The following is a 27,563-nucleotide window of genomic DNA, read 5'->3' on the forward strand; positions in this document are numbered from 1 at the left end:
AGTTTCCAAATAGACAGAGAAATCTTGAGAAAAAAAGAACAAAACCGGAGGCATCACACTTTAGGATTTCAAACTAAATTACAAAGTATAGTAATCAAAATAGTATAATTCTGGGATAAAAAGAGACACATCGACCAATGGAAAAGAATCAAGAGCCCAGAAATAAACCGGAGAAAATGGTCAGTTAATCTTTGACAAAGAGGCCAAGAACACACAATGAAAAAGGATAGTCTCTTCAATAAATGGTGCTGGGAAAAGTGTATACCATATGCAAAAGAATTAAATTGAATCCCTATCTTACAACATGCAAAAAATTAACTTGAAATGGATTAAAGACTTAAATGTAAGACCTGAAACTGTAAATTCCTAGAAGAAAATATAGGGGAAAATCTCCTCGACCTTGGTCTTGGCAGTGATGTTTTTGGACATGACATCAAAAATCCAGGCAAGAAAAGAAAAACTAGATTGAGACTACATCAAACTAAAAAATTTCTGCACAGCAAAGAGAACAATCAACAAAATGAAAAGGCAACCTACAGAAAAGGAGAAAGTATTTGCAAACCATATATCTGGTAAGGGGTTAATATCTAAAATATACAGAGAACTCTTCAACTCAAAAGCAAAAACAAACAACCTGATTTTAACATGGGCAAAGATGGGACTTCCCTGGTGGTCCAGTGGTAAAGAATCCATCTTACAATGCAGGGGTTGTGGGTTCAATCCCTGGTCGGAGAATTAAGATCCCACATGCTGCAGAGCAACTAAGCCGGGGTGCCACAACTACTGAGCTCAGGCACCTCAACTAGAGCCCGCGTGCTGCAAACTACAGAGCCCACATGCTCTGGAGCCCGTGCGTCACAACTACAGAGCCAACGCACCTTGGAGCCTGCACACCACAACTAGAGAGAGAAAACCCCCATGCCACAACTAGAGGGAAGCCTGTGCACCACAGGAAATATCCCACGTGCCTCAACGAAGATCCTGTGTGCCGCAACTAAGACCTGACACAGCCAAAAATAAAAATTAAATAAATAACAAATCTTTTAAAAAATAAAATGGGCAAAGGACCTAAATAGAAATTTTTCCAAAGAAGATGCATGAATTGCCAACAGGTTTATGAAAAGATGCTCAACATCACTAAACATTAGGGAAATGCAAATCAGAACTAAAATGAGATATCAGCTTATACTTGTTAGGATGACTGTTATCAAAAAGACAAGCACTTAACAAGTGTTGGCAAGAATCTGGAGAAAAGGGAACCCCTATGCACCACTGGTGAGAATGTAAATTGATGTAGTCATTATGGCAAACAGTATGGACGTTCCTCAAAAAATTAAAAATAGAACTACCATATGATCAAGCAAGCCCACATCTGGGTATATATCTGAGTCCTGAGAATCACTATCACATGCTTTTAGGTTGATTCATCCATTGTCAAAACCTCTGACCCGGGTTTCCCTGGGGGCGCAGTGGTTAAGAGTCCGCCTGCCGGTGCAGGGGACACGGGTTCGTGCCCCGGTCTGGGAAGATCCCACATGCCGCGGAGCGGCTAGGCCCGTGAGCCATGGCCGCTGAGCCTGCACATCCGGAGCCTGTGCTCCGCAACGGGAGAGACCACAACAGTGAGAGGCCCACGTACAGCAAAAAAAAAAAAAAAACCTCTGACCCAACCCACTCCACAGCCCTGCCCCAACCCTTCAGTATGCAGTGCTCATAGAATCACTTCCCCTTTCCTGCATGGGCCACCACTGTCCTGATGTGTAATATAAAGCTTGATTTATATTACCTGTTCCAAAGAAACATAGAGCTTGGGAACCTAGGAAATGCAAAATTACTTCACCTCCAAGGGATATAACTCTTTGGTCAGGAATCTTATCTGCTCTGTAAGGGACCCTTACCCCCTGTCCTCCTGACTCTTTTCTGGACCCTTCACATCTTTCCTTCCCCACTTTCTGTCTCCTTTATCTCTCCCTAATCCTCACTCAGCCTGGTCAAATCTTCTTAAAGACCCTGTCTTTCCACTCAGTAACACCCCACTACCCACCTCCAATTTTACCCCATTTCTCATCTCTCACCACTCCTTCCCACACTCCACCTGGTCCAACATGACTGCTGGAGGGCCGGGGTCTCAGAGCTTCAGAGAAGAGATTTAAAAGTCCTCCTGGCCAGGAGATGGCTCTGATAATGCTCCCCACCTGCTCAAGCCTGATCATTAACCCAGAGCTCATATGAGAAAACAGCCATCCCTGGGATGGGGAAAACAGTTCCTGCAGCCATGGCCGGCATGTTAAGCCCCAGCACTGTGACTGAGACGCTGGACCCTCCTGAGATATCAGTGCAACCGAAATGCTGCCGACATCTCCGTCATTGTTGTCTATTTCGTGGTGGTGATGGCTGTTGGGCTGTGGGTATGTAGGAGCTTAGTGGGGTGTTCAGGGTGGGCACACGTCTTGGGGGGAAAAATGTCTGAGAGAGGGAAAAGTGTGATGTGACGAAGCTGAGAGGACATTACCAGCTGTCACAGGTTTCATTGTCCTTCTCTCACAGTCATTTTCCCATGTGTGACATCAGTAATGCTTGCACTGAGCTAATTTATTCTTCTAACAACCCCATCGTGTGAACGGGGCCAGCAGTGAGACTTCAGACTTATTCTGTTCAGCATCTCCAGCACCTGGCATAATGAATAAAGATGTTGTTTTATTACCTCATTTATTTTATGTTCCTTTGCTCACTTTCTAACTTAGTTGAGTTGGATGCTTAATTCATTTACGTTCATTCTTTCTTTTTTTTTTTTTTTTTTTGTTGTTGTTGTACACGGGCCTCTCACTGCTGTGGCCTCTCCTGTTGTGGAGCACAGGCTCCCGATGCGCAGGCTCAGCAGCCATGGCTCACAGGCCCAGCCGCTCCGCGACATGTGGGATCTTCCCGGACCAGGGCACGAACCCGTGTCCCCTGCATAGGCAGGCGGACTGTCAACCACTGCGCCACCAGGGAAGCCCTCAGCTACTGTTTTGATAGAGATTTCCTTGAGTGACAGAAGCTCTCCCAGTCTTTTAAAGTTGACTGTGCTGGGGGCCTCCTTCAACTCCTAGCCGGGCTTGCACTGAATCTGACCAAGGTGAAAGCTTAGGGTCTTCTCAGGTCTTTTCTAAGCATGTGTCTTACCCTGGTCATAAATATGGCTTTCTAAATTCCCCATTATATACGGTTGTTTTTGGATGTCTTAATTTCCCAGAGACACTTTCCCCAGATTTTGCCTTAGGCAGTCTGTTGTGTTTTGACAACACAAGAGTCTTTGCAAGTTTGGCTTGCAGTGTTTTCAAGATTTTCCAGTCTGAGTTCAGAGTTAGGTAAAACAGAGCTGCACCTAGTGTCAGCCCTTCAGGTAGCCTCCCAGACAGGTTAGAAGAGGCATACACAATAATTTGTGAATGTGGTCTGCTCTGCTCTCTCTGGAACTAGGAAAATGGTTCCACACTGGGGACATGAGCTACCCCTACTTTAAAATTGGTGCCAATTTATGACTGGTGCTGCTTTAAAACTGCCACCACACAGCGAGAGGGTAAGGGAAGGGCAGTAAGATTGCCACAAAATCTTCCTACCATTTTGTAGTGACTTTTTCTTGATTCCATGCTTGTTTGGTCGCTATAAACTTTTATAAATCATTTTCCATAATTCTCACAAAATTGGTTCTGACAGTTCTGCTCATTTTTCTTTCTTTTTTTTTAAACATCTTTACTGGAATGTAATTGCTTTACAATGGTGTGTTAGTTACTGCTTTATAACAAAGTGAATCAGTTATACATATACATATGTCCCCATTCTGCTCATTTTTCAATGTTTCTATTGGGGGATGAGAGTTTGCAGTGGCCTACTCCACCGTATTGCAGACATCATCGTTTTTATGATCTCTTCCTGATTTCTTTTTCTTTGAAGACTTTTTAAATTCTTTGTCCTTTTTTCCCTAATAGTTTCCTGCTATCTTTTCCTCGTTGATTCGCAGGAATTCTTTGAATAGTCTACCTACCAACTGCTTGCTATTTTTTGTATTACTTCCTCACTTCATGTTCTGCCTACTCTCTTTCTGGAACGTCAAAGAGATGAATGTTGGCCTTCCTGGGTCCATGTCTTCTGAATTTTATTTCACAGTTTCTATCACTTTACCTCTTTTTAGTACGTTTTAGGATAATTCATGGGCTTCATATTTCCATCCACTAAGGTCAGTTCTGTCCATTCTGCTATTTAGCCCATCTTCCAAGTATTCTGTTTCAACAAGTTAAATTTCCCTTTTCAATATCTTTGGGTAGATAGTATAGTACAATATTAACAAACTGGAACTCAGAAGTCAGGACCATGGCCCTGGAGCAGTCAGAGTTGTGGTGTGAGAATGAGAGACAAGGAATGTAAGCCTGTAAAAACAGCTTGTGCTAACTAACATCGTGGACATGGTGTGAAAACTTGTTCTCTAAAATCATAGACTGAGAAGCTTGGCTATTTAAAATGATATCAGTGAGAATGAAATAGCTCACTCTTGCCTGATGGCTCTGAGTCACACAGGTCACTAACAGAGAAACAGTCTCGCTTTCCAACCCAGGCGCAGAGCTTCAGATAGGGGTCTTCAGACATAATATTCCACATTTAACTTTGAATTTCCAAGATAACAGGAACCCTGGGTCTGTTTCTTAGACCAGCCTGTATATTAACCCCTTTACACACTCTCTCTGTTTTACTTTGAGCCAAACACAGTCTCACCTAAATTTTCCCTAAACTCCACACTTCCTCCAAATCCCATGGTAACTCTATCTCTTCCTCTATTTGGTGAGAAGCTGCACTTCTGCTTGATTGTCTCCCTTGCTGAAGCAAGTTGAATCAACCTAGCTTTGTGGGGCCATAGGTGTGTTCCTGGCTTCAAGAGGGGTCAGAAAGTGATGAAAAGTGGTGTTGGGTTCACTGAGTAGAAAATATGGAGTCTGCAAGATGGCTGGACCAGGTGAATGACTATTGAGGAGACAAGAATGGAGACAGAGAGAGAAGAAGAGAGGGTGAAGAATAAGAGAAGGTTAAGAAGAAGGAAGGTTGAGAAGAAGACAGATAGTCTTGTAAGGAAATGGAAATGCAATTCCTGATCAAGAGTCTGTCTGATAGTGCCCTATAGACCTTTGAGACAGCTAGGAGAAGTGGATCTGTTCTAATAATGTAGGTGTGGGGTATGGTATGGTGAAGTCGGTGCAGCCACAAGAGAAGAGAACCAGGCTTGAAAGGCAGAAGTTTATTATAGTCACAGATCCCAAAGAGGAGGGCACTGCATGCCATGCAGGGCCACAGGGGGAAGCACCACTGTCAGTCAGAAGGCAGAAAGGAGCAAGAGGAAGGCCTAGGCCACAGACTTTATTGGGGTTTCTGCAGGAAAGGCAAGGCAGGGCAGGTAAACAACTTAGGATTGGCTGGTTTGAGTAATTCTGGTGCGCTTTGGGCTATTGAGGTGGTCTCTAATTGCCAAGTACCTGGCCCTGGGATGATTTAGGACAGAGGAAATATTGCCTTGGTGTGTGAGAGTTAGATAAGGAGGTGACTGGTGTATAGACATGATTGGTTGGTCAGTTTATGACAGATGTGATCCGGAACAAGCACTTTGCCATCTCTCCCCAGTCTGCAAGGCCTCCAAATGCCAGAGCATCAAAGTACAGAAAATAGGAAAATATAGTTAATATACTTGACCCTGTGATAAATGCCTATCAAACTGACAAATACAGAATCTAAGAAAATGCAGAACAGGATCTAATCCCCTTACAGATTATATTAGTTTGCTAGGGCTGCCATAACGAAGTACCACAGACTGGGTGGCTTAAACAGCAAAAATTTATTTTCTCACAGTTCTGCAGGCTGGAAGTCAAAGACCAAGGTGTCAGCAGGGCTGGTTTCTTCTGAGGTCTCTCCTTGGCTTATAGATGGGCAGTCTTCTCCCTGTGTCTTCCCATGATCTTCCCTCTGTGTGTACCTGCATCCTGATCTCCTCTTATAAAAACATCAGTCATATTGGATTAGGTCCCACCCTAGTAATCTCATTTTAACTTAATTACCGTTTTAGGGAGCCTATATCCAAATACAGTCACATTCTGAGGTACTGGGGGGGTTAGACTTTAACAAATGAATGCGTGGGAGAAGAGAACACAATTAAGCTTATAGCACAGATAAAGTTAGTTATGCATCTTATGGATTTCCAAGTCATGGGTTCCTGTGGAAAAAATAATCTAATGTGGATGTCATGCAGCAAAAGGAAATAGAATTACAAACTGAACATATAGGGCCTGAGGGTGAGGGAAGGCAGGTGGGGCAGCGCCTTTGGGTGGCTGGATCACAGAGGTTTTCAACAAAGAGTTAATGAGAAAGCATCTGCTGCTCCCAGGACTCAGGCACCTTGACTCCTGGACTATCAGAAAATAAAGCGAAGCACCAGCATTCTAATTTGAATTTTCTCCAATCTGAAATATCTAGTGTTTAGTTTGACAATTTGGCCTTTGAGTGTGATCTAGGAATGCAGGTCCACTCAAGGACCAACTTCTCTCAAGCTGGGGGTGCCCTAGAACCAGAAAGCATCATTATCCATGTCCTGGGAGTCTTGGAAGAGCCCTCATAGAAGAGCAGAAGCTCCTCTGACAGAAAAAGCTGGCTGGGTCAGGGATGCAATGTGGAACCCGGGGACTGAACACCACTCACCTGAATCCTCCAGAGCTAGTCAAATAATGCTGCCCCATTAACCTCACCCACATCTCCCTAATTCCATCCCCACCAACCCATCAATGCAATGGCATCTCATTCAAACAACTTGGTTCACCGAAATCCAACTTGGAGTTTAGAAGAAGTACTCTTCGGGCTGAGTTTGGGGTAATGTTAAAAAAATCTCTCTCCTGCAACTAAGTACACACATGTTTTTCTCCCAAGGTTTGCCTTCGTGAAGCAGAACAAGCTGTAGCATATCTTTTAGGAAATGGTGATTTCAGTACTAGGAAAAAGTGGGTTCTAGTGAGTTTCAGAGGTAGAAATTTTTTCACGTATACACCAATGCCTGACTCAGCTATATGGAAGTAAGAAATGCTCCCAAGTATGTCAAAGTCCCCAGGACCAACGTCACTCTGCAGAGAAGGAGCTTTATCTTCTCATTTTGAGAGATTCCTTTTAAAATGGTCACCCATACTTAAAGAAGCTTTATTCCTGACAGTGCATGGTTTTTCAGTTCTAAAATCTAGCATTAATGAGCAATCACTCTGCACCATAACACACACCTTCCATCTGAGGAAACAAATAGCTCTTTCCTGCATCCCTGAAATTATTCTAGTATAGTTTATCACTTACTGGGCCCTGGTTACCCAAGTGGTTCAGTCTGTTCTAATGGGACATTGTACATCGAAGGTAGTTACTCACCTCATGTTTACTAGTGGTTTTCAAGTGGAAATCATCTCCAAACTTTGCTACTTGTTGTTAAACTGTTCAAGTTGTTAGATTCTAGTCTCAACTGTCCTGGCTCCTGCTTCCTAATCCATATCTTGTACCAACAAATGCTCACCACAGACAAGGTCAGTATTTGTCTAGAAAACAGGAAATCAGGATGTTATGGTTTTTTAATGTTTTTATTTTTTACCAAGTAATAAATTTTAATGTAGAGGACTAAATGCAGCTTAATATTACATCTGCTTGGCATCTTTCATGTATGTATTGCTCATCCTCTTTTCAAAGTAACCTCGTCACACCCAGAGGAGGTAGGTAGATGCTATGAGCACTATGGTCCCCATTTTTCAAAGAGAAAAATACAGAGTTGAGACAAAATAATTTACCACAATATATATAGTGAATCATTGACAAGGTCAGAAACAGAATCTAGGACAATCTAGATACTTTATGATGCTCCATCCACTAGCTTTCAATTCTCTCCCTTTATCCTCTCAAAGCTCAAAAATATCACAAACTCCCCACAAAACTGAGTACTCTGAGTAATACTAGCCATGTGAAATTCTCCACTTTTCCTTGTTTTCTGCCTAGCTTAAGGGGAATATGAGAGCACATCAAATATTTTCTTTTCCTTTCACAAGAAGTAGCCATTCTTTACCTGTTGAACCATTTTTATACCCAAGGAACCACTCTCAGCTCTTTTCTAAGCTAGCCTGAAATCAGTCAATACTAACATCATGACTTCCACAGGATTATATTACAATATGATTAAGATTCCACAGGTGGAACTAAAAGAAATAAATTAATTAATTTTAATTTAAAACATTTCTCCCTAGGAAACAGGTAAAACAAGAAATAAAAGTGTTGAGTGCTACCACCTGGAACAGAGACCACCCACCCCAAACTTGGTCAATGGATGACCACCAATCAAGACACCTAAGAAAAGAAGAGCTGTGGTCACATGAACTCACAGGGAGGAGGATCTCTGGCTAAAAGTTTCAGTGTTTCAGGAGAGTGTGGCTGCTTTGAGATGACAGATGCCCCCAAGAGGCATATGTGCTCTATTTTGTGACACTGAGTCAGTTACTAAGCCTGTATGTCAATATCAGCACCATGAGGAAGAGGAGCCTCTGAAAAATGCACCCCAATTCATTATAGTCACCAGAGTGTGTACTCTGTGCAGCCATAAGGTTAACCAAAAATAAAGCAAGCATTTATTAACAAATACCCACATCATTCATTCAGTCCACAAACATTACTGAGTGGCTAAGACAGTTCAGGCACAGGAAATGCTAAAATGAATGAAATCTCAACACAAAGAACTGACAATGGACACTTTTAAGAAAACCAGAAAATCCCCTTGACTCGGAATTATCTGCTTTCCCCGCTGGCCTGAGGCTGGAGCCTAGGTCCCTCCCTTTGGCGGTAGTACTGCCATGTCCAGGCCCCTCCTTCAAAGAGCAAACACCCAGGACAGGGACCCCATCAAGTTCACATCCTCAGCTTCAACCTGTTCATCAGTTTATCAGATTGATCTTTCCTGTGCCAGGAAAACCTTGACAGGGATATCATGAGGAGGTGGGGAGATTTTTCTTTTAAAAAAAAAAATGAAGCGGGAAGTTAGATAGGGAAAGTGGTAGGAACCAGGGAGACCACAACTCTTAAAATAATATTCAAGAGTCACAAACAATGTTGACATGCTGAATCTACCTGAGACAAACTTGCATCAGACATCACCTTGGTCTGCCTTTTCCTAGACATCAGACTGCCTTTTCCTAGACATCAGACTGAGTGGAATTTCCTTCTGCAGCTCCGATATGTACAGATGATTGTATCACACTGGCCTCAAATACATAAGTTAACAGCAAAACAGCAATTTTTCTCTAGCTAGCCTGTAATTACAAATGTACACATTTATCAACTGGGCAAACTTTAAAACTAGCTGGTGTCCCTTCAACACTGCAGAATGGGATTAAAAGGAGACAGAATAAAGATCCTAGCCTTCACAAGCACAGCCTGCAGCAGAAGGCAGGACTCAGGCAAAATACCCATGACAGAAAACGGCCACGGTCAGCAGGATAATGCCATTGATGTTCACTATCGTCCTCCACAAAGGCTTCTCCGAGGTGTCTGTCATCTTCAGCTTCATGGCTGCCTCCTCTTCCTTTGTCATTTTGGGACCCTTCTGCTGGTCCAGACCACAAAACAGGTCATAGGCCCGCCTGAAGCATCCTTTTTTCTCCTCAGGAACTTCTGTGTCAAGGGAAAAGCATAAAAGGATTGTTGGATACAGAAGCAGGAGGCACCAGAAAAGGTTTCCAGGGGAGATGCCATTCCATGAAACATCTGCCATTTTGCAGACATTTCCCAGTTTTCTTGTTTGCAGGAATAAAAATGGTACAAATTTATGTTTGTATAAACATAATTATAAGATGATGTTAATAGATGGATTCTACATCCTTATGATCAGCTTGCCTATGTTTTATCTCTGTTGGGCCCAATGTAAATACATTTTGATTTAGAACAGTCAGAATCAAACAGGAAATAATAGTTTATGAGAGAGAAATGTTAACAATTGGCTGGGGACTGTGACGTATGAAGAACATGGAAAACCCACCTCCCAAACACAGAAACTCACGTCTGTTTGCTACATCACTGAAAAGCAATGAGATTGGCATGACTCAGGAGTGCACTGGCTACACCTGGAAACTCCAAGGCTTCACAGCAGATCCAGCCATGTGGTAAGGATTGGTCTGAATAGTCCCTGCTACAAGGCAGCAGTGAGCAACACTTCCAGGACTTAAGATCTGATACTGCTGAGTTGAACCATCCAACTGACCTTGCCATTCAAAGTGGATGCCCACCAAGGGAACTAATTCTGTCTGCTGAGCCCAGGTGTGGCATTAGAGGTAGGCAGACCTGGGTTAGAATCTCAGGTTTGTGACTCACTAGATACAAAATCAAGCCCACTGTGTTTTCAGCACCATGGTCAGGGACCACTGCTCTCCACTCTCCCAGTTCTAAGAATCACAGACTTACTGAATTGGAAAGAACCTCAGTGGTCAAGCACATACATGTGTCAGAACTGGAACCAAAACCCAGCTTTATGGCCTTCTTTTTTTTTTTGCTTTTTTGAATTTTATTTTATTTATTTTTTTATACAGCAGGTTCTTATTAGTTATCCATTTTATACATATTAGTGTATATATGTCAATCCACTTTATGGCCTTCTTAATTCACCTCTCATATTCAAGTATACATAAAGTTGGATAAATAACACCTTCTTCATTAATAAGATTTCCTGAGAGAGTGCCCAGTGTGTAGTAGGGGTTAAGAAGTGTTAGTCCCCTTCCATTCCCTCTCTTTTCTCTCACACACATAAAAAAGATAGACAACCCTCCTTGTACCCCTCCATTTCAGTAAACTCTACCAAAATAGGAGAATGGGGAGGGATTAGCAAGGAGTTGGGCTCACTAACCAGCCCAAGTGAGAAATGCCTGGTTATCTGGGTCAATAAAAAGTTGGGTGGCCTTGAGAAAGTCTTTATGTCTCATTTTCCTCATCTGTAAAATTGGAAGACTTATACTTGCATTCTATGCCTTATAAGTATGACGCAGTGCTAAAATGTATTACTAGACTCAAGTACTCATAACTAAAATATGTTATGATCATATCAATATCAGTCATGATGACAATGGTGCTGGTGGGGATGATGATGCAGCTGCAAGTTTCCTCATGCTGCCATTTCTCAGAGAATGTTGAGGGTCACACCTGTTGCCTGCAAAAGCCCTCAAGAGATCTTCATTTTTTGAACTTTAATAGGGCAGAGTGTTCAGTCTGATTTCACCATGAGTTCAAGAAACAACAGAATTCAAGTGCTGCCAGGAACCTCAGAAGTCACTAAGCCAGTTCTCTAGTCAGTGTAGGAGTCTCCTTTATGGCATCCCTGTTAGATGCATACTTGCTGCCCACCCCTTTCCAGACAAACACAGTTAGAAAACTCTTCCTTAAGTATCAGTAATGACGGTGATAACTATAGCCAATTCTTATAGTGGAGGATTATCTTATTCAATGTTTCCAACAGTGCTATGAAGTGTAGCCTATCATTTAGAATACTTTTGTGAGGAACTTGACCTTTAGAAAAATGGAATCTCTTGCCCAGGGTAGTAAGTAGAGAATTCAGGATTCAACCTCAGTTCTCCCCAAATCCAAATACCACACAGTTTCTGCACTATCCTGCCTCCATACTTCAAGTTAAATTGCAAGAGTTCTTTCCACCCATCTGTCTTAAGCCTTCCCTGTGGTGCAGAGCTAATCTCTTCTTCCACATTAAAACATGCAAAATATGCCTCATCCACGTTCCTTTCAAATCTGATATTCTCACTCAATGTGGAGACATTTTGAGGGGTGGGAGAAGTAGGGGGCATGTTCACACCTGCCTGTCCCAAGGAAGCAGGAAGGGGCAGCCTTTTTTAATACCATGGCCAGCTGCCTATGGCTCTAGGTTCCTTCCAGCACTTGCAGGGTTACATTTCAGAACTGAGAGGTCTTTAGAGATCTCAGAGCAGACTACATCAGAGCTGGGACCATAGGCAAAGCCTCTCCCTTCCTGGCCCTCAATTTCCATGTCTGTAAAATGAGGTGATAAGACCAAACAATCTCTAGGGCCCTTTCCAGAGCTAGTTCTATGAGTTTCCTGATGGCCAGATTCAGACCTTGATGTGCAGCATCCATGCTCCCCTTCAGATGGAGTGATGAGACCTCCAGCCCAGTACCAGGTAGAACACATATGACCTTGTGCTACCACACCTCTGCACACCACACATCACCACAACCATCCTCCATGTGTGCACCCCTCCCATCTAGGGAGGAAAAGCTGCAACACAGAAGTTGAGGAAAGCATTGCTCCATGATCAGGATAAGTCTCTTGGCATTGCCTAAGCATTATCTTACTGGACTTCCAGGGAAATTTGATTTTTTAAATATGATGTGGTAAGCCGGTAAGACACAGGACCCTACGAGCCTCTATCCCATCTCCCTGATATCACTAGAACTGACCATAGCTTCGGTTCCAACTTCTTTCAGCTCACAGGCTATGTCAGAAGAGTCCTGAGCCTTCCCTTGTTCCTAGCCAAGCCCCAAACCAAGTCAGGGTGGCATGTATCTCACCCACGCTTACTCACTGAGCACTAAAAACCAGGGACTGAAGAGCTGGGACAATTTGGTATCCCCTTCCTCCCCTTGACCAGACCTTGAGTAAACTGCTCAAAACCTACTTATCCATCTCACCCCACACCCCACTCCTCACTCCCCTCTAGTAGAAAGATCTGAGCTTTGATGAGGCACTTAGTGAAGGCTTCAGTAAGGTGGTCTTGCTGTTGGAGGAGTAACTCTTTAGGGCTTGGGAATAGGCTCTGAGCCACAAATCACCTATTTCAATGGTCTCCTCTGAGGTTTCTTGAATGTCCTCCTCTTCTGCATCCAGGTCAATACGCTCCTCTTTGCTGTTACGCAGGCTCCAGCACAGGCGGTAGAGCTGTGGAGAAAGCAGAACAGGTTAGCAGAAAGATCCAAACAGTGTCTTGGGCCAAGAAATTGAGAGAACAAAGAGATGTACATCAAGAAATGAAAAGGAATGTGGCTCTCAATACCATCAAGAACACAGATAACAGTTCCCATCCACAGCACTATCTCTAAATATGTTGGGAATGTGGATATAAATCTTACACACGTGCACACCAGCCCCTATGCTATGTGCATATTCAGAGGCTATGAGACTGCCTTGAACATAGAAATGTTTTGAATGAATGATCTCTTGTTACATATGATAAGTGAATTTGTTCCATTTAGCACTTGTGCTGGGAAACAAGGCTAGACACCCATTTATCTAGACCAGCAGTGTAAGATCAGGTTTTCTGTACTATATTATGGGGGGAGAATTGTAGGCTCATAAGCCATTTAGAACAGGGAACAGCTGGAGGTGCAGTTTCTATTGACATAAAACCAGAAACTACTTTACTTCAAGAGGAAGCATGGAATTAAATGTGTTTGGGGCTACAATACTTACAAAAACTGAGACATCAAGAAGCAATTAATACAACATAAAGTGAGCCTGTGACAGATTTGGCCACTAACCATGATGGCGGTTCTGCTGCTATAAAAGCAATATTTGTTGATATTAAGGTTGGTCACAGTTTTGAAAATTTGGCAGTGAGACTGAAGGTCTCTCAGGGATTCCATAAGCCCCTGTATTTGTCCACGCACCAGAAAGGGATAAAAAAAACCCTTTCTCTTTCTCTACAGACAAATGCGATCTTGGGTTAACTCTCTAGCTCTGTTCCTTGGAAAACTGAAAAGGATAGAATGTCACCTGTGCTGGGTTATCAGACTATATTGCTTATGGTAAAAATGACCCATAATTGATAATCTTCATCTGCATTGGGAGGGCTGCAAACATACCCTAAACCAAGGGTGACATCTAGAGTTAAAGAGGAGTACTTGCAATTTTTAAAGTCTTAAATCAATTAGACTTTGATACTATTTGAAATTTCTTAAATTCTATGGGCAACTGTTTGGAGGCTTAATTGGGAAAAAAATAAAGGGTAAATCATACTTCAGATTTCCCTCGACGTGGTGATTTTTATAACCAGGTATGTCCCTTGCTGGGACCCCTGGAAGCTATGACCAGGAGACTGTTATAAGAAATATGTGTTGCTATCTGGGACATAAGCATCCAAGCCAGGGTGACCCCTGTGCCTGCCCATGTGATCTCATTCCCTTGTACCGAGCTGTCACTTGGGGAGCAGGATCCAGAGAATAGACTCTGGAGTGAAATGAGGCCTGCTGTGAGGACTCCTGCTGAGGACACACTCTTAACACTGCTCTACTGGGAAACCGTGTTTTCTGTCCTGTATCCTTCTACATGACACCAAAAGCAAGGATGGCCTGTTTTAGTCATGTGAGTTGGTGACGTCTGATTGAGCCAAAGGCAACCAAGACGGGTGTTGCAGCATGAACATGAAACCAGGGCAGGACAGGTCTCCCAGATGGATACTCACATGCACATCTGGAATGGGCTTGGTGAAGAGGGAGACAGCCAGGATGATGATGAGAGAAATGACAAAGAGGATGATGGCAAAGTACAAGTAGTGTACACCACAGATAACTGTGGGACAGTTGCTGGGCTCCATGCAGCTCCCAGTTCCATAGGCAAACTCAGCAATCATACGGGACACCCCAATCACAAATCCAATGATCAGTCCCCAAAAGGCTCCCTGTGAAAGAAAAACCTGGGTTAAGAAACACTGTATACAGAAAACAGCTGCACATTCACTGTGGGGACAGAGGCAAAAGAATAACAGTGAGAGAAATGAGAGCTCCAGGCTATCTAAAACGGAAACAGTGGAGTTCAGAATACGGCTAGAAATGTTACATCAGGCCTTCAGTGGTTGCGTTTACCACGTTTCAGTAATGTGATTTTATGTAAGTCATAAAACAAGGATTCACAAGATAATGGAGTAAAGTGTCTAAAAGCTGGTTAGAATAGCCACCTCAGGCCTTAATTCCAAAGGCCTAAATTCCCTTTAACTTTAAAAATAATTTTAATTTCTCTACCTGCAGCTACTTTTACCATCAGCCTCCAGATTTAGGCACATTCAGATGTACAGCAATTATTTGTGAAGTAATTTGTATTCCTTGAAGACATGGAAAAAGAAATTGGGTCTTTTAGGGACAGAGGAGAAAGGAATTTTCCATCACCCCCCCTTTATAGATCCAAAGTCACTGTTTTTAATTTGAGAACATAAAATTATACTGTGTGTTTTTACATTAAATTTTGGGTTTACATATTAGAATTATGGAAAGCCCTTAAGAGACTAGTAACATTGGGGGACAATTTTTCAGGTTTTTTAAAAAACCCTTTCTTTCCTCCCTCCCTCCCTCTCTTCCTTCCTCCCTCCTTTCCTTCCTTTCTTCCTTCCTTCTTTCCTTCCTTTCAGTCAGTTCTCACCTAGAGGACAAGGTCTGAGTCTACAGGTCATATTTTAAGAGGACCAATGACAAAGCAGAGTGAGCACATAGAAGGGTGGCCAAAAGGAGCCTTCGTGATTTTGTCAAGTGTTGGTCTGAACAGCTCCTTTGCTAGCCTTCTGTACCCCGACACTGTATATTACAGGTGTGCTAAATTACCAGCTATTCTTTAAACGTGTCATGTATGTTCATGTCCTGTCTCTTTGCACAGGTCATTCTCTCTACCTAGGAGGGCACAGGTTCATCCCTTCCTGGGAATCTTGCCCTAGCTGGAAGGTCTCCTCTCCTTCTGCCTAGACAGAACTGGGTGGGTGCATCCTCCTTGCTGTGGCTGCAGCACTGTGGACACACCTCCACACCAGCACCCACCACACTGCCGTGTAATCATGCATTCGCTCCTGTCTCCCCATCTGAACTGGGAGCTTGCCCAGAGAAGGAACCAGGATTCATTCCCTGTGTGTTGCTAATGCCTAGCCCTATGCTGGCATCTGGAAGTGTCTGCTGGATGAATAAATGAATAAGGAAGAAGAAAAAGATGTTCCATTTGTCCCTCATACACTTTTTCAGTAAAAAATTTATTTCTTAACTTTAGTTTGTGTGAATAGTATTGATAAAACTCGCTTAGGTTTTCCTTTTCTTTTGGCAATTAGTCTGCTCTTATTCCTTTAGTCTCTATTCTCAAGAGGCTCTTGAAAAATCCGGGGGACTTCCCTGGCGGTCCAGTGGGTAGGAATCCACGCTCCCAATGCAGGGGGCCTGGGTTCGATCCCTAGTGGGGGAACTAGATCCCACATGCATGCCGCAATTACAAGTTTGCGTGCCACAACGAAGATCCCGCGTGCTGCAACTAAAATGCAGCAACAGCCTAAATAAATTAATTAATTAAAAGTAAAAAAAAAAAAAAAGTTAGTGTAGCTTAAAATTTATTAAAAAAAAAAAAAAAGAAAAATCTGGGATCCTTTGAAATTTTCCTCAAGACTTGGTCACCCCTCAGCAAACAGAGTGCAAGACGAGTCCTGAGAATCACTTTGCAGTCTCTGTGTGCTACTCTCCAGAGACTCTGGGCCAAGGCTTCTCACCCTCAGCACTGTGACATTTGGGCTGGATAATTTTTTGTTGGGGGAAGCGGGGTAGGAGGGTGTCTTGTGCATTGTAGAATGTTGGTCTCTACATACTAGATACCAGTAACATTCTCCAAATCATAACAATCAAAAGTGTTCCCAGGGCTTCCCTGGTGGCGCAGTGGTTGAGAGTCCGCCTGCCGATGCAGGGGACACGGGTTCGTGCCCCGGTCCGGGAAGATCCCACATGCCGCAGAGGGGCTGGGCCCGTGAGCCATGGCCGCTGAGCCTGTGCGTCCGGAGCCTGTGCTCTGCAATGGGAGAGGCCACAACAGTGAGAGGCCCACATACCGCAAAAAAAAAAAAAAAAAAAAAAAAAAAAAAAAAAAAAAAGTGTTCCCAAATGGGAATTCCCTGGCCATGCAGTCGTTAAGATTCCGTGCTCTCACTGCAGAGGGCCCTAGTTTGATCCCTGATCAGGGAACTTTAAAAATCCCACAAGCTGCACGGCGTGGCCAAGAAAAAAAATGTTCCAAAATAATGAAATAAGGGCTTCCCTGGTAGTCCAGTGGTTAAGAATCTGCCTGTCAATGCAGGGGACACGTGTTCAAGCCCTGGTCCGGGAAGATCCCACATGCCGTGGAGCAACTAAACCCGTGCGCCACAACTACTGAGCCTGCACTCTAAAGCCTGCGAGCCACAACTACTGAGCCTGCGAGCCACAACTACTGAAGCCCGCGTGCCTAGAGCCCATGCTCTGCAACAAGAGAAGCCACCACAATGAGAAATCTGTGCACCGCAACAAAGAGTAGCCCCCACTCGCTGCAACTAGAGAAAACCCAGGTGCAGCAATGAAGACCCAACACAGCCAAAAATAAATTAAATAAATAAATTTTTTAAAAAAATAATGAAATAAGAGAATGTTGCATTTATGACATGAAAATTAGTCATCTCATTTCCTAATTAAAGAGATGAATTTAGTGCACCATTAAAAGAAATGTTCCCAATACAGTAGTTATTGGGTGTTTACATACCCAAAAAGCACTCCCTTTAATAACTTGGAATACTTCTAAAGTTAGTTGAAGAGTGGTTGTAAATAATTGCCAAATGAAGGAGAACAATGCTAACAAAATGTGTTTATTCCTTTCAGAGTGTCATAGACATGGACATAAAGATATATAGCTATATCTCCTACCAAGGAAATCAAAATAGTAGGATAAACTGAACCTTTCCTTAAGGAATTTTGAAATGTAGGTAATAATCTGGATTTGGGGTATCAAAGCAATTTCTGTTTGACCAAAATTTTAAAATATGAAATATAATTTTAAAATTTTCAGATACGAAAAAAAAATGTTCCAAGACATCACCAAATATCCCCTGGGAAAGGGAAAAATTACCCCCAGTTGAGAACCATGACAATCTATTCCAATTCTTAGCCTTACTTTTTTTTTTTAATATTTATTTATTTGGCTGTGCTGGGTCTTAGTTGCGGCACACAGGATCTAGTTCACTGACCAGAGGTCGAACCTGGGCCCCCTGCATCGGGAGCTTGGAGTCTTAACTGCTGGACCACCAGGGAAGTCCCTAGCCTTACTTTTTGAAAGCACTTGTCCATTGCTGAACTGAGTCTGCTTGTGGCCCACTGCAATACCCAGCTGGGCTTCTAGCCACACTTTCCTTACCTGAATTTTAGAAATCTCCCAGTGAACCAGTTTCTGTCAATCCCTATTGAAACGTATTCCAAGATGTGTGCCAATTTCCCTAACTTGCCAAGATCACTTGCAGGTTTAATTCTGATCTCTCAAGGCCACTTATCCATGCACCCAGTTTTGTGTTCCCAGCAAATCTGGACTATGTTCCTAATGGCAAATGACAAAGGAAGAGAGACACGTGTTGTGATTCACACACCTCAACTCTGGGTCACTGCAGTGAAGTGTTTCCCTGATATATATCTGTCTCTGTCCTATTGAGAGAAAGGGGTTGTCTAACCAAAAATACATCATTGTTTATATTGTTTCAGACAGTCAGCTACATAGCCAACACCCCTACCCCTTCCCAATCCTTCCCAGGCATTGAGATGGTTGGATACAGAGACACTAAGCAACATCCCAGTCAGAAGCCTAATCCAAAGGCATCCTTTTCGTGGTGCTTCAAAATCTGCAACGTTGCCCCACTGATGGCCCAAATTCTTCAGCCTGGCTTTCAAAGGGACCATGCCTAGTCTAACCTTAACCTGCCTTTCCAGCTGAGTCTTCCATTATCCACACACACAAACTCTCTCAACAGGTGAGATTCCTGACAGTCCCTCATCCCTATCCTGCTTGAGTATCACTACTTGGTCCTTCACTGGGCCCTGAAAAGTGCTGGGTGGAAAATCTAGCTCACTGCCGAACCAAGGAGGTAGCCTGTGCTAGAACTTCCTCTGGAGCTGCTCACCCAGGGGCTACAAACTTCCCAGGGAGTGCCATGCAGTTGGGTGAAAATCACCAAGAGTGGATGGAAAACATACATCATTAGTTGGGAATTAATTTGGAACCTGCAGCAAAGAGAAGAGGGAAGTCCGAGAGAATGTGAACCCAGGAGAGTCCCATGGTCACTGGAGGCTTTTCCATATAAACCCTCAGCAGCACATTCATTCCTGCTTAAGATCTCTGGGAAATAGAATCCCTCCCAGAGAATATACAAATCCAGATGGGAATTTCTGTTCCAGAATGATTTTTCTAGACATGTATGATACCTACCTGCTCATTGACTCTCTTGCAGAAAATGGCAAGCAGGAAGACAGCTGCAATGGGTGGTCCCAAGTAACTGGTGATGGACTGGATGTAATCAAAGAGCTGCCCACTTTGTGCTGACTGCACAATGGGGACCCAGGCAATGCTGATGCCAATCAGCACCAGCATGAACAACCTGAAATCAAAGCCCCCACAATAGGGTATCAATAAATGCCTCCACATGAATAAATATATATCACTGTATATATATATATATATATATATATGTGTGTGTGTGTGTGTGTGTGTGTGTGTGTGTGTGTAACTAGCAACTATAGATGTACACATAAAAATAGATAGATAGATAGATAGATAGATAGATATAAAGTTTTATATGACCACAGCAAGGAAAAATAATTAGCAAATTCACTGAGACTCTTTTCTTCTGTATTCTGCTTCTTCAGGAAAATCTTCTTCACCTGTAAGTAAAATGCACTTGATTTTCAATAGTAAAGTAGACCCAGTAACCACCAGGAGAGAATCCCACTTTGAGAGGCAGTGGAGTATAGGAACAGAGGTATGGACCTTGGAGCCAGCTCTCCTTTTTTTTCCTTTGGCCACGCCACGTGGCTTGCAGATCTTAGTTCCCCAACCAGGGATTGAACCTGCGCCCTTGGCAGCGAGAGCACAGAGTCCTAACCACTGGACCACCAGGGAATTCTCTAGCTTTCCTCCTTTTGAGTTTCACTTCAAGTCCTGAACAGATTGGAGGGTTCCTTATAACGTCTGGATTTAAATAGAAGGAAGGCTGTGATTCTCTTATCTCTCCTACCTGAATTTAAGGCAAGAGTCTTAAGCTAACCTTTGCGGGGCAGTGTTTTCACTCACATATTTCTCCCTCTAAAATGCCCTTCCCACTGCCTCCCATTTACCCAACTCTTATCCACTATTTTGGATGCAGCTCCCCCAGGAGCCTTCCTCAGCTACTGCATGGTACACTCATCTCTCCCTTCTCTGAGCCCTTGATTGCTCTTACAGGTGCCACAGCAAAGTTTGGAATTGTTTCGTGTAACTGTAAGTTCATCTAGGACAGGGACAAACCCCTGGGCAGCAGTCATTGGATGCACAAAAAAAATATGAGCCCCAACATAATCTCAGGGCCAAGAGGTCCAGCCCTGAGCAAAGCAACAAAATGGTTTTCTTCCCATGTTGCATCTTGAGCCTTATAAATAGCAGAAAAACACCAGTAAACTTCTTTCTAAGGAAAACCCTATCAGGGTAACCGTGCTGCTTCCGGTGAAGCGGAGTGGTGGACTCTGGCCCAGTGGTCAGACCTCCCCTGAGTGCCAGGTGTCTCATCTCCTGCAAGTGGCCTGCCATTTCCCTTTCCTTCCTTTGCCCTAATCTTGCTCATGAGATTTATGAGGTGGCAGCATTCCCTGGGAACCTTTCCCTTGACAGACATCCCAGGGACTTTTTCCAGCTCCCCTGAGGAGTATGGCCTGCCTTAGCCCCATGGAGAGACACAGCAGAGCTTCTGCTAATCCTCTATCCAAAGCATCTGCTCCATGATAATCGGGATAATGGGCACATCTCACCCACGGATTAATGCTTACTGCATTCAGTATCCTGTTGTGCCCATTACAAGCATGCACATAGCCTGGTATTTTAGACTTTACGAAGCAGGTTCACAAGCGTAATATCACCAAATCCTCACAATGGTCCTGAAAAATGTTACAGCAAAGGGTCAAGGTACTGGAGGCACCTGGGCCTAAAAGAAGTCCGGTAAGGAGAGCTGCAGTGTGGAGGGCTGAGAAAGAAAGCGTGGGACAGCATAAAGGGCCTTGGACAAGGACTCAGTTGGCCGTGGGTTCCAGTCCTGCCTCTGCTTCCTGATTTGGGCAGGACAAGCCTCATCTTGTTTATTGATAAACTGAGGTTAGATTAAATGATCTCTGATGTCATTTCCTGCTTCAGAAGGACATTGTTTGATGATCTCTTATTTAAAGGTAAATGCCACTGAAAGCAAATATAACTTGCCACAGAGGTTACTCCCATTCTACCCAGCATGTACCAATCTTCCCCAGCTTGAGGGAAACTCTCTGATCATTCAAGCTTTCTATGGTGCATGACAGGGGAAGCTGAACTTACCTTCCTGCAATCATGAGCTCTTTCTCAGATGCTCTCTTCCGGATCTTGGTGTAGATGTCCATAGTGAAGAGGGTGCTGGCGCTGTTGAAGATGGAGGTCAGGGAGCTCATGAGAGAGGCCAACATGACTGACAGCATCAGGCCTCGAAGTCCTGAAAGAAAAGGAGGTTCTGAGTGGTACATGGAGAACCTCAGCTCTTTTGTGCTTGGAAAGTGTGAAGACTTAGAAAGTGTTTTGCCTTCTTACACCACACCATATTCTCTGATTTATCTCTCCAGAAAAATTAGAACTTTAAGGAATGGACTGTAGCTTAAAAATACATTGTAAGAAAAAAAAAAATACATTGTAAGACCACAGCAGTCAACAAAGAGCTAGGGACAAAATATACATGAGGTAAATGCTTTGCAGTTGGGTGATTGATGGTGGTGGCGATGATGGTGGTGGTGGTGATGGTGGTGTGTGTGTGTGTGTGTGTGTGTGTGTGTGTGTGTGTGTGTACGTGTTTCCATCTGAGCAGACTTTTACAAGCTCTCTCACTCAAAAGATTAATGATAATGAAGAAATAGTTAAACTAGGATTCAAAAGACAAGGTTTCAAGAAAGTGAAAAGACAGCCCACAGAATGGGAGAAAATATTTGCATATATCTAATAAGGGTCTATTATACAGATATATTAAAAATTCCTACAACTCTATAATAAAAAGACAAATAACCTAATTTAAAATGGGCAAAGGACCTACATAGACACTTTTCCAAAGAAGATAAAGTGGCTAATAATCACATGAAAAGTTGTTAAGCATCAGGGAAATTCAAATCAAAATCACAATAAAATACTTCTTTGCACCCCCTGGAGGGGCTATAATTTTTAAAAAGACAGATAATAACAAGCATGGGTAATGATGTGGAGAAATAGGAACCCTCATACATTGCTGGCAGTAATGTAAAATGGTACCACCACTGTGGTAAATATTTACTCAAATAGTTAAACATAGAGTTAACATATGACCCAACAATTCCACTCTTAGGCATCTACCCAAGAGAAATAAAAACATAGGTTTATACAAAAACCTGTACATGGGTGTTCATAACAGTATTATTTATAATAGCCAAAAAGTAGAAACAACACAGGGTCCATCAACTGATAAATGGATAAACAAAATGTGGTATAACCATCCAGTGGAATATCATTTTTAAAAAAGGAATGAAATACTAGTACATGCCTACAACATGGATGAACCTTGAAAACATTATGCTAAGTGAAAGAAGCCAGACACAAAAGGACAAATATTGTATGATTCCATTTATATGAAATGTCCAGACTAAGCAAATCCACAGAGACAAAAAGTGGATTTGTGGTTGCCTAGGGCTGTGGGGTGGCTAGGATGAAACATAGAGTGATTGCTAATGGGTACAAGATTTCTTTGGGGCGTGACGAAAATTGTCTAAAATTGACTGTGGTGATAGTTTCACATCTCTGTAAAATACTAACCAAGGAGAGCACGAGGTTGTCCCTACTGAGGCTAGGAGGCCAGGCCATGCTGAGGGCCCACTATTGAGTGTACAATCCCAGAAGTAAAGGTAACCTTAGAGGTCACCTAGGCCTACCACCCATCTGATACACAAATCCTTTCCACAACTTTTCTTCTGCCTAAACCCTGCAGCAACAGGAGTCTGCTCCCTCTTGGACAGTCCTAACTAGGCAGATATCTGCCTGTTGATAGCCTCAGCCACCCACCAGAAGCGGTATTACTCTTCATCCACTTTTCCATCTTTCACATATTCAAAGACAACTCATATTCTCTTGAACTCTCTCTTCTCCAAGCTAAATATCTTCAGTTTCTTGTACTATCCCTGTATAATAGAACTTGACATATATCTCTACTAAACTTCAGCTGGTTAGCTTTGAGTCAACATTCCTGCTTCTTGAGATCTTTTTGGAACATTGTTCTGTCACCTTCTAGGTATTGTATCTGTAAATAATTTTATAGCTGTGTTTTCATCTACAGCCTCACAAGAAGAAAAATAAAGGTTGCCTATTCTGATTACTTTGTCATTTGTTGGGACATTTTTTTTAATGGTCCCACTTGAATGTCTATCATGTAGACTACAGACTATTGGAGCTATAGTAGGAGTTATAAAGACCATCTCATCCAACTGTCTCATTTTTCAATTAATAAAACAAAGATCCATTTCAAGGAGTTAGTAGGTAGGGCTTCAAGTCTTAGTTCTGCCATTCGGTCGGAGTTACTTTACCAGTTAATTGCTCAGCTGGGATAGAGTTTTCTTCCCTCTGTGTGATACTCTTCTCAGACTCACGTTCATTTATTCACACAACAAATATTTGTTTAACATAATTTTAGAGCAGTCCAGGCAACAAGTAACGGTATATCAGAGTAGAGTGATGGAGATAACAAGAGAAGGAGGTAGATGAATATAAGAGATACTTAGGAGGTAAAATGGACAGAATTTGGTGATGGATCGGTGGGGGAATATTTACTGGCTGAGTGAAGGAGGCTGAATCTGTAAATGAGACAAAAAGGAACAGCTGGAAAGGATGGGGATGGGGGCGGGGGTGGGGGAAGACAAACAGAAGAGGATAGCGTTATGGAATCCAAGAGAAGGGAATAACTCAAAAAAGATGAGTGATCAATAAGGCTGAATGCTACTGAGGGACCAATGGAAAATATCTGTTTGATCTAGCATGGAGAGGTCATTGGGGAATCTGGTGTTTACAGAAGCCAGATTCCACCCAAAAGTGAGGAACGACAATGGTACATGCAAAAGCAGCATTTTGGTGTCCTATGTGCCACACAGCTTTCTGTCATGCACAATCCACTCTAGCACAGTATTCAGAGCTACAGTCCTCACCCAGGATCTGCCAGTCTAAGGAAATAGTATAAACACGCCACAGAGGCCAGAATCCCAGCCAGAACTCTAAAAGAGCCACGATTCTTGTTAATTGCAACCTTGATTAATAAGCAACCCAGCTCAGTGGAATAGTTAACTATTACTCCCATTTCTACAGAAGTTGAATGCAAAGGGTTTGCCCAAGGTCATCTATCCAGTCTGTGGTTTAAAAAAAAATCCAAATTCCTAAATTCTAGTCTTCAGCTGAGTTAACCATGCCAGACGCTGAGTTACTGTGTGGCCTTGGAAAAGTCACTTTCTCTCTGTAGGCCTCAATTTCCCCAACTGTAAAATGAACAGGTTTGACTAGATTATCTCCATGTTTCCTCTCAGTAATAAAATTTTATGTTTATTCTAAATTTTCCTGATCAATACCTTTGAATTTTTTGTCTCCTGGGACCCCTAACCTAATGAGATTTCCATCCCTTAAGCCAGAATTAGATTTTTCTTCAACATGAAGATGAACAGTAACCATACAGGTCTACCCCAAAACTAACTATTCTGGACTCTAAGTATTCACTTTCTTAGGACACCACATTCTGTATAATGAGAAAACCCCTTGTATCCAATCTACCTACTGCCTTGAACTTCCTCATTCTAGAGCTAAAATTGCTCTTTGCCTTTCTCTCCATGTTTTTCTTTGGAACAGCTTGGAAGTCAATTCATTCTCCAGGTAAAACTCCATTTAGTTCAAGCCTCATGTTAATGTCTGTTGGAGAGCATCGAAAGACTTTCTAGATGAGCATGAAAAAGTCATGTTTTTCCCTAACATGTTTTCAGATTATCTCCTTTCCATGCCTGACTGATGGACAAGTGCCAGGACTCATGGAGCCCAACCAAGCCAGATGTCTCCTCCCTACTAAGGCAAGACCTGCTCAAAAACTGAGGACGCCCGGAATGAGGCTTTCCCTACTAGCACCCCAGGCTCAGAAACGGCTTTGCCCCAGAAGGCCCACAGACCACTATGTAGATAGAGCCCAAGCCCAATCAGCCTCCCAAGAAAGACCCAGCCAGCAGGGACAACTCTCACCATTGGGCATGAGCTCCACCACCAAGGTCGGGTAGGCCATGTTGGTACAGCCAACCTTGGTGCCGCAATATTTCTCACACTCCGAGGGGACAGTGCAGGCAATTTTTTCTGAGGAGAGATGAAGAGTCATGTCAGCAAGGAGACATCCGGGAACTATTTCCAAGATTCACCTTCTTAAGACAGGGCTTCAAATAGGACGTTCCTGCCCATGGCCCTGAAATGGTTCCACAAAGAGCACAGCTCCCACTAAGCCCTTCCATGCCATCCCCCTGCCCTGCTGGCCCTGACCATTCCCAAGCTCTGCCTGGGGAGGAAAGACAGTTCCTAGGCAGATGAGGGAGAAGCAAAGAAATGCTTACGTAGGAAAGGAGAGGGCATGGTCCTCAGACTTTAGCTAGCTACTCTGCTCAGCATTGACTGTGTTCTTGTTTCTCCTGAAGATCACAGTGGCTTGCAGTTCCTAATTTTGAGGTTTGTTTTCAACAGCTCTTGCAAGTAGGGTTGGAACATCTAGACAACTAAGGGAATTCCCCAGTGGGAGGAATGTGGGGTAGAACTTCCCAGATGTGGAAAATCTGGGCTAGAAATAGAGAGGCAGTAACCTGGGAGGGGAAGGGGACATGATCTAGAGACTTGGAGGAAGTTCTAAAAACTTCTATAGAATTCAGATCTACACGCATTTATTAGGTACCTACTACAGGTAGGTCATTTAGTGCTGCCCCATATAGTACCGAATCATCACAGCACCACCTCAAATATTTGTCTGTGTGTTATATCCATTATACTTTAAAATCTTCAGTTAGATATACTTTTCTCATGACAGGTGAGCCAGTATAGGAGGGTGAAAGCACTATTAGGAGCACGTAGCCAACAGCAACAAGTGCCCCCAGACTGTCTTGTCTTCATTTTGGAAGGTGCTTATCAAACTTTCACTCTGTGGTGCTCTCTTTTTGCCATTATTTTATATTCCAGGAAACAGTTTGGACCTATGATGGCTGACCGAAAAACACAAGCAAATGGAAGTGTAGGAGAGGCCACAAACAGGCCAGGGAAGAATCTAACACCCTGGATAGCAAAGTGCAGGGCTCGGGGCCCCTTCACAGAAATGGTCCAGGAAACAGGGCAGCAGGCAGTTAGAGACTGGCTGCGGTCCTTTGACATTAAGGGCATCATACACACTACTATAGCCTGGGGGTTGGGGAGAAGACAGAGCAAAAAATAAGTAAATATTAGCTAGAAGAAGCTATAGTTGGAGGCATGTCATGACTTTAGAGAATTTGCAAAAGGGGAAAAATAATTGCCAATGTAAAGAACCAGGGAACACAACTCCACACATTCTGTGGCCTCAAGTTGCTCACTGTCTGGGGCAGGGGGATACAATAATGCTTCGTAATCATGGCAAGAAAAGAAGAGGGCAGAAAAAAAGAAACAGGGATCTACAGGACTTTAGAAGTGACTTGGAGCCAGGAAAATGGAAGAGAGAGGCCAGCAAGTCCAGCAGAAGGCATCACCTGTGTATAGGATGCGGCTGATCATCCCTGGCATCACCATGAGGAACATGGGCAGCAGCTTCAGGTACCCACACATGATGCAGCCAGCCTTCACGTGTGACATGTTTTTGGCCGAGAGGCACCGCTGCACAATGACCTGCCAGGGAAAGCCCAGTGAGGGAGGGGTGTAGGCAAGAGACCCCGCAACAGGCTCTAACCACCCCAGCTTCCCCCACCATCCCGGGTCTTTGGCCTGGCACTCCGATGTCACCGAGGCTCAGCAGCCCTCAGACCACATGAGCCCTGCCCTACCTTTCCCAGCCCCACAAGCCACAGGCAGACAGGAGTCTCTGTAGCACCCTAGGGAAGACCCTCTCCTCCCCACACATCCAGCATGGGTACCTGATCTGTGCACCAGTACCACAGGGCGAGGATGGACAACCCAAAGATGAGCCCAGGCCATGGCAGGTCTCCCTTGAGAGGATCTCGGAAGATGTGGAAGGAGTCAGCCCTTGGGGTGTAGCATTCTTTCCTGATGGTGGTGTTTCCATCAGAAACCACAGTTGGAATGGCATTCATGTATTTCGTCATGAAGGCATCATACCCTCCCACTTCGTGAAAAGCTGGAAAACAGTGGTAACATAAGTCAACATTATGAAACTCTCAACTCTTCATAGCAGTTTCTTCCTGTGGATGCCTGAGAAACCCACAGCCAGAGCCCTCACTGTGGGGTCTTG

At 43.4% G+C, this 27,563-nt stretch overlaps 1 protein-coding gene across 2 annotated transcripts in view; it reads right to left on the bottom strand.

The window, feature by feature from the left end:
- Positions 1-7,609: 7,609 nt before the first annotated feature.
- SLC5A1 (solute carrier family 5 member 1) overlaps positions 7,610-27,563 on the bottom strand; it is a 53,108-nt gene continuing 33,154 nt past the window's right edge. For both annotated transcript variants that reach the window (XM_032603555.1, XM_032603557.1), the window contains exons 8-15: positions 27,229-27,449; positions 26,848-26,983; positions 25,337-25,444; positions 21,401-21,551; positions 19,277-19,445; positions 14,505-14,720; positions 12,877-12,982; positions 7,610-9,699 (exon numbers count right to left, since the gene is read on the bottom strand). In XM_032603555.1, coding sequence (XP_032459446.1) covers positions 9,482-9,699; positions 12,877-12,982; positions 14,505-14,720; positions 19,277-19,445; positions 21,401-21,551; positions 25,337-25,444; positions 26,848-26,983; positions 27,229-27,449 — 1,325 coding nt within the window. In that variant the 3' untranslated portion in view covers positions 7,610-9,481. The remainder of the gene's footprint in view (positions 9,700-12,876; positions 12,983-14,504; positions 14,721-19,276; positions 19,446-21,400; positions 21,552-25,336; positions 25,445-26,847; positions 26,984-27,228; positions 27,450-27,563) is intronic.

This window comes from Phocoena sinus, chromosome 14 (genome assembly GCF_008692025.1).
Source record: "Phocoena sinus isolate mPhoSin1 chromosome 14, mPhoSin1.pri, whole genome shotgun sequence".
Taxonomy (NCBI): domain Eukaryota; kingdom Metazoa; phylum Chordata; class Mammalia; order Artiodactyla; family Phocoenidae; genus Phocoena; species Phocoena sinus.